Here is a 7,841-nt window from a genome sequence, read left to right as displayed (position 1 = left end):
TGAGCACTGGTTATAGGTGTCCTATCTCTTTCCAACCTCTCCCCCTTATCCCTGGAAAAGCCCCCTGATCCACGGAATGTGGAGTAAGGAATAACCATGATATATGGAAGAGCTTACGGAGAGGATTGTGCTCTTTTCTCACTGAGAGGACAAATGTCAAAAAAGGTTGGGAGAGAAGTGGCAAGGGGCTTTGGTAAATTGGGTATTTGAGCTATTTTTGGAAGACATCACAGATAAATGAAAGTTCCTAATTCTTAAGTTGTCTTTCTGTGTCTTCATGTTGACACATACAAATACATAGATTCTAATCAGACTTGGGGTCTCTACCTCGTCTCCACTACATGCTAGTTACATGGTACTGGGTACATTACTTAACGTCACTCAGCTTTCTAATCTATAAAAATCCATATAATCTCTACCTTCCTGCTATTGCTCTAAATTTTGTTCTAAATTAACTAATCTGTGAAAGCACCTAGCACAGTATTCAACCACATATTAATAGATGTTATTTTTCTTTCTCCTTTTTATATTGTGAGAAGCCTCCATGACTTCTTCATGGCCCTTTAAGAATACTTTTTGAGCAAATCAGGAGAAGAAAGTATTATTAAAATACCATATAAAACCTAACTGCATTGGCTAAAAAATAATCACACCATTTTAAGGAAAGAAATTTAGCTTCATCATACTTTAAGGGTCTTAAAACCTGGCTTGAGGTGCATGATTTAATTAGTAATACAACATAAAGTGGATTTTTCTGACCTCTTGAGCAAGAAGAGAATCCAGTTCCTTTTTATTCTTTAATAATAACCCTTATGGGATAATATAAATTGATTTTTATAGGGCACACATGAGAAAAATCACATACGTATTTAGATGCATGATGAAAGGAAGTATTAACAGTGTGGTCAAATGAATTCTATGTAGATTTTGTAATACATTTTGCCTTAAGTCTATGTATTTGTCTGTTTCTGTTGCTTATAACAGAATACCTGAAACTGGGTAATGTATAAAGAAATGAAATTTATTTCTTACACTTCAGAGACTGATAAGTCCAAAGACCGGGGAACACATCTGGTGAGGGCCTTGTTGGTGGGTGGTGACTCTTCACAGCTGTGCAGAATGAGGGTGTCACATGGCAAGAATGTGCTGAGCAAGAACGGGGGAAGCTTCTCACTTGCTCTCTTTTTACAGCCGTCAGAACTACGCCCATGACCACCCATTAAACCATCAGTGGATTGATCCATCACAAGGGTACAGTCCTCACAATCCAAATCACAAATCCAACTCTCAAAGGCCCCACCTTTCAATTAACATAATTGAATTTCCCACCCTCTTAACTCTGGTACAGTGGGGATTGAGTTTCAATGAGTTTGGGGGAGACATTCAATTCACAGCAGTTTACTAACTTTTAACTTAGCACTCAGTTAAATCGAAGGCATTTTTTTCTTTGTCACACAAATCCATATTTAAATAACTAGCAGCAATCATGATACTGCACCAAGCTAGCAAGTGTCATTACTTTCTACACTTCAGAAAAATATTTGTCTAAGATTCTTTTCTCTTTATAATACTCTGCCCACCTTCTCTTCTTCCTGAACTCACCATTAAGGATTAATTCTTGCATGTACTCTGAATTTTGAAGAAATATCCACATTTTTTTTTTAACCACATATGTTTTGGTTTCTGGATATTTCACACTAATGAAAACCCCCTGTGCATTTGCAGTAAATAAATCTTTGAATTGCTAATTGTTTCAGATTAACTCCATAGATCTTTAGCAGCTGTCTTTGTGGCATTTTCAGCCCACGAATTCAGTCTGCTTATTTCTGGGACTTTAATCACAAACCGTACACTGGGACATAAAGCTCGGACTCCCTCGCGGGTAGAAGGATAGAAGCATCTGTGCACCCACGGCCTCGTGAGGGGCATGTCATTGTTCCTCTCCTCTCTCCTTGTGTTAGTCTTCTCGGGCTGCCACAACAAAATACCACAGACTGGGTGGCTTAAACAACAGAAATTAATTTTCTCACTGTTCTGGAGGCTGGAAAGTTCAAGATCAAGGTGCCGACAGAGCTGAGTTCTAGTGAGTCCCTCGCTCCTTGGCTTACAGACAGCCACCTTCTCACTGTGTCCTCTCATGGCCTTTCTCCTGTACCCACACCCCGAGAGAGAGACCTCTCTGGTATCTCTTCCTCTTTTTATAAGGACACCAGTCCTATGGAATTAAGGACCCACATTATGACTTCATTTAACCTTGATTACATCACTAAAGATCCTATCTGCAAATGCAGGGCATAGGGCTTCAACATAAGAATTTGGGGAGACACAAATGAGTCTATAGCTCACCTTAAGGACTTTGCCACATAGCTCCCATTCAACCCTTCTCCCCTTCTCCCCACGAGCTCCGTGCCCAGGGACATGGATCTCCGTGGCCTCTCTCTGTGGACTCCCAGGGCCACCGGCCTCTGATGGGGTTTGACCAGTGAAGTATACTGGCAAGAAATGGGAGTGTGGGAGGAGGAGATTGGGGTCTCTGTATGTGCTCACCTGGCCCCCTCCCTGCAGAGCCAGTATCTGTTGACATGTCCCCTGACCAACTCCTATTTGTCCCCACAGATCCAATGACCCCTATCCCCATGTCTCTTCAGGCCTGGAAGTGGTTACTAATGCTACCCTGTCCTTGGGGTTTCCCTTCACCATGCTTAGTCGTAAATTGATTCCCTCAAATTGTCTGTTTAATACNCAACCCTTCTCCCCTTCTCCCCACGAGCTCCGTGCCCAGGGACATGGATCTCCGTGGCCTCTCTCTGTGGACTCCCAGGGCCACCGGCCTCTGATGGGGTTTGACCAGTGAAGTATACTGGCAAGAAATGGGAGTGTGGGAGGAGGAGATTGGGGTCTCTGTATGTGCTCACCTGGCCCCCTCCCTGCAGAGCCAGTATCTGTTGACATGTCCCCTGACCAACTCCTATTTGTCCCCACAGATCCAATGACCCCTATCCCCATGTCTCTTCAGGCCTGGAAGTGGTTACTAATGCTACCCTGTCCTTGGGGTTTCCCTTCACCATGCTTAGTCGTAAATTGATTCCCTCAAATTGTCTGTTTAATACAAGACGTCCTCTCTGGAAGGGACATTTTTAGGGCAGCATCAACCTACTATCCTGTGAACCCAGGGCTCTCTTGACCTCTACTAGCTCTTTTTTTGCCCCAGAGAAGACCATTGTAAGGGTTAATGGCTCAGGCTTTGGCTCCAGTCAGATTTTAAGGTCTGGCTCTGGCATTAGTGAGCATTTCTGAGACCTAGTTTGCTCATCTGTAAAATGACAATAATATGGACATGGATTGTGCAGAAAAATGTGTGCACAATGCTTCACACATAGCAAGTTTCTAGAATGTTCTGTTGACTTTAGTGCACAGTGGACCCTGTATGGGTAAAACTCTTTTTGATCATAATGTAAAAAAGTATCTCTTAAGAGTTGGCCCTCTGTTTTCCCTTTTAACACAGTAATTAGTTTGTTTCTGTTTATAAAAATAATACATGGTCATGGACGGTTGCTATAAAAAAAAAAAAAGAATAAAATTCTTTCCTAATCTTACCAAACAGGATATCTTCTGTTACACTGTCACTTTACGTCACTTTACACGTGTAACTTAACACACATACATTTTTCCTAAACTGAGACCCTACTGTATCATTTTGTGTGCTACATTTGTGACTGCATCATGAATACAAAAGTACTTTCTGGGTGTTTTCTTATTCCATATTCTTTAAAATTAAATGACTTTTTAAAGGTCTTTTAGTGGATTTTTATACATAGGCATCTAGTCATAATTTTGCATAGATCTATTGATGTGATTGTACCATCTGTGAGTTTCTACTGCTTTGTGGTTTCTAATCTATCATCTGTTATGCTGCCGTTGAAACCAGGAAGGTTTCTGCTCAATCTCGTGTGTTCTGTTGACCTGCCAGGTGAGGCCCGGCGTGACTGTGCTTTTTGCCCACGACATAGCTCTTCCATGTCTGATATAGAAAGGAAAAACGTGTGGACGATGAATTGGAACATGCTTCCTTCTCTGCTATGTTGTTCTGTTCCTGGGGTCCAAATTTGAGTCAATCACCAGAGTTTCTCAGTCTGACCGCATAATTCCTGCTGCGGATTGACAAAGCATTGAACGAGGGTCTTAATTAAGGATGGCTTGGTGATTTTTGCATCCTTCTCTATGTTTCATGAATATTTTGATGAGAAACTGAGAGATGGTAAACTAGGTTCAGCTGTCTAGCAGCAATAGCAACCATAAATTCATCCCCCTCTCTCTTTATGAATTTTTCCTGTTCCTGTGTAATCATATTGCATTTTTCCAAGTTGAAGGACAAACAGAAATCTATGTTCAGGTCAATCAAATCAAGTCATAAATATTCTGTTCCTTGAGGATTCAAGGTCAGGGAGAGTTTATCATGGATGCTCCAGATTTTTTGTTGTCTCTTTTTCTTTGGCTTTTTTTCCCGGAAATTCCAGGACAGCATCCCAAATACTTTTCCCTCCACCTATGATTAGAAAGTTAGGGCCTAAAAGAAAGCGGCTCAGATATAACCAGCTAGGGTTCTTACTTTTGAATTAAAACATGATGGGTTTAGCCTAGATTTCTTCCAACGTGACTTTTAGTTTTAAAATGGTAAAATTTCTTTGGGATTCAGCTGTAAATATTTCCAGAATTACTTTTCACTGTGTCTTGTTTCTCTGTTTTCTCCTGAAGACCTCACCTAATGGAACCAAATGGTCATTTTACTTCATACTTGTGTTCTACTTTGCTCCTATTTCTTTACTATTTAGGACCTCATGGAAGTCTTTTAGTATCTTGCTCTTTGCTACCAAGTTTTGGCATAAAGAATGTGACTCCATCTTCTAGCTTTGTAAGAAAAAGTTAATGGATCTGGTTGAAAAGGTATCTATGGTCAATTATGTTTGGAAATTACATTAGACTATAGTACATTCTTAGAATTTTGCGATGAGCTTTTGTAATGAAGAAGCTTATTTAATTTTTTTTAACTCAGTGCTTCCCAAACATATGTGATCTTGAAATCCTTCTGTGTAAGGTAGCATCCATTAACATCCCTCAGTAATTAGTGTCCACACCTGGCATGGGGGAGGTGGTTCTAGAAGGAAGCTCACAGGGAGTATTGTGTCAACCTCACGGGGCTGTTAAATAATTCAATCTGATTCATATGCAGCATTTAGAATTGTGCCCAGTCCATAAATATCAGCCATTATTATCATCATTATTGGTGACATCCAATATGAGGCTCTCGTTGCTTCTATGACTGTTTTAATTTATAAAAGCAATTGCTCTTAGCCCCCAAAAGTCCAGCATGTCATAGTAGCATCCTCGTTGATTTGATCTCTCCATCTAGAGTCTGTGATGCTTGTCTTTGCATGCCATCCATCAGCTCTGTCTGTTTGTGAACAGGGGCGGAGAGGCCTCGGCTCTGTGTTTGTCTGGGCATCGGGAAACGGCGGAAGGAGCAAAGACCACTGCTCCTGTGATGGCTACACCAACAGCATCTACACCATCTCCATCAGCAGCACAGCAGAAAGTGGAAAGAAGCCCTGGTACCTGGAGGAGTGTTCGTCCACGCTGGCCACAACCTACAGCAGCGGCGAATCCTACGATAAAAAAATAGTATGTGACGTTTACATGTCTGTCACTATCTATTTATTTAACATTCATTTTGAAATACAAAGGGTAAACCATAAATATATCTGCACAAGTAATATATGGAAATAGAAAGTCAGATTAGCTGATGGTACTTCACACAGGTAGTTGTAAATGTTACATTTCTGTCACCAATTCATTGAAAATTCTTGTCTGGATCATTACATTTCAGCATTTAACGTGGTCTTAGACATGATTAAGCTTTAGTGTTATTGAGGACAAATCATTGGTCTGCGCTCACATTGTGAATTAGTGGCAGAGAAGAGACTGTAACCAAAGTCTGACTCTATAGGTCCAGTGATTTTTATCACTCTTTTAACCCTAGCTTCAGTGGTTTGGTTTTCAAGTACAGTTAATTCAGTGTGAAAAATAAAAGTTTAAGGAAATTCGGAATTCTATTTAGTCTATACTTATTTAACATGAACCACAAAAGGTGCTTTTCAAATTTGCTGGATCAAAATGTGCTGGATCACAAGCACAGAGGGAGTTTGGAATCCCCTGTTTACCATGTCCTGCTCTCCAAGCAAACAGTCAAATGGTTATGAGTTAAGGTGCAGGCCCAGCCTGCATGAGTTTCTTTCATTCTTGAGCTATTTGCTAGCTGGGTATCTTTGGACAAATCACTTAATCTTTCTGTCTCAACTTCCTTAAGGGGACATTTAATAGAATGTAGTTCATGGAGTTAATATAAAGATAGAAAAAGCATTGCTAGCTGGGTATCTTTGGACAAATCACTTAATCTTTCTGTCTCAACTTCCTTAAGGGGATATTTAATAGAATGTAGTTCATGGAGTTAATATAAAGATAGAAAAAGCTCTTAGCACAGTGCTTGACCCATTGGTGCTGAAGAAAGCTCTGAGTTTTGGGGTACCCAGCACTGTGCTACTGATAATAAATTTCAGACACCTTTGCGCTTTGCTCTTTTCCTGATTGTGGTTTTATAAACTGTCTCAGGATTTGTCTTTCTAAAGTGGAGCTGACCTGCTGAACCTGACACTTTTTAGCACTTAAACAAGACCTTGCTTTCAGATCTTACAGGTCCAGGCAAGTCAGGCCTCTCTGCTGGTGCTACATCTGACTATTGCACAGCAGTGGAAAAACTACAGGGGGTGAACTAAAACCACCTACTTCGTGCAGTTCTTAATCCACATCCATTTGATTCCTCTTGACTCTTAGTTATTATATGATTTTTATGTTTATCAACTACTTTTTCCTACCTTCTTTAGTTACATTTTGTAGATTCATTTCAGTAAAAATTGCCTATCCGTACACATGTTCTCCCCTTTCCCTAATTCCTCCATAATGACTGGACTTAAAAATATGCACAAGTCCATCATTCTAAAACACAGAGTAAAATATAAAAGGAGAAAATGCAGAGATGAGCAAGTTTTGAAGTTTCTGGCTTTCTTAATTGTGACACCCCCGTGAAATTTTGCTTTTATTTTAGAAATGTTTTAATCTAGAAATATCCCTTTTGCTTTTAAATAGGAATACCTTGTGCCCCCTAGCTCATGGTCAATGTCCACTGGAACTGAATGATATTCATCAGTTCTGCATCATGAAATTCCTGATGAAAACTCTGCAATAAGAGTTCTTTTCTTGTACCTTTGGAGTCTGAAGGCATCTTGAGGCTAACTCACCACTGCTTCAAAGTAATTACTCCCATCTACTCAGTCCTGTTATTCCCTGTGGGGCAACCACTGTGGGAGGCTATTGTTAAGTTCCATAAATGCATTCTCTATGAGAAGCTTATAGTCTAATAAGCAAAATATCAAAGAAGGAAGGTTGCCCAGGTCCCCGATGGGAGAATACGGGGTGAACAGAGAGAACGCTGAATCAGTGCTATGAGACTTCCTCCCTGGACTTCCCCCTCCTGATCCCTTGTGTGATAGCTGCTATGTTTATTATTCTCCCATAGACAAATTGGTCCATTCTGTGGTCAGGAAGAAAGCTTGAGAGGGAAAAAACACCATGACTTAATGTTAATATCCTTTACCTGGGGTCATATACTTTCCTTTGCCTTATTTGCTGCTTCTGATCTCAAACCTTTACTGACCTACTCTGAATATTTAACTTTTACGTGTTTCTCCCATTTTTTTTTTTTTTTTTTTTTTTTGTCTTTTGTCTTT

General features: G+C 40.2%; 1 protein-coding gene across 1 annotated transcript in view; it reads left to right on the top strand.

Moving 5' to 3' along the window:
• Nucleotides 1-7,247, top strand: part of LOC103598319 (proprotein convertase subtilisin/kexin type 5-like) — a gene marked incomplete at its 5' end in the record, with an annotated part of 25,499 nt that extends 18,252 nt beyond the window's left edge. The window contains 2 exons of the mRNA XM_008582317.1: nucleotides 5,467-5,679; nucleotides 7,221-7,247. Coding sequence (XP_008580539.1) covers nucleotides 5,467-5,679; nucleotides 7,221-7,247 — 240 coding nt within the window. The remainder of the gene's footprint in view (nucleotides 1-5,466; nucleotides 5,680-7,220) is intronic.
• Between the last annotated feature and the right edge of the window lie 594 nt (nucleotides 7,248-7,841).

The sequence above is a fragment of the Galeopterus variegatus genome, unplaced genomic scaffold (genome assembly GCF_000696425.1).
Source record: "Galeopterus variegatus unplaced genomic scaffold, G_variegatus-3.0.2 Scaffold2565, whole genome shotgun sequence".
Classification (NCBI taxonomy): domain Eukaryota; kingdom Metazoa; phylum Chordata; class Mammalia; order Dermoptera; family Cynocephalidae; genus Galeopterus; species Galeopterus variegatus.
Note: the sequence above shows the minus strand (reverse complement) of the source record. Positions and strands in the feature narration are given on the sequence as shown.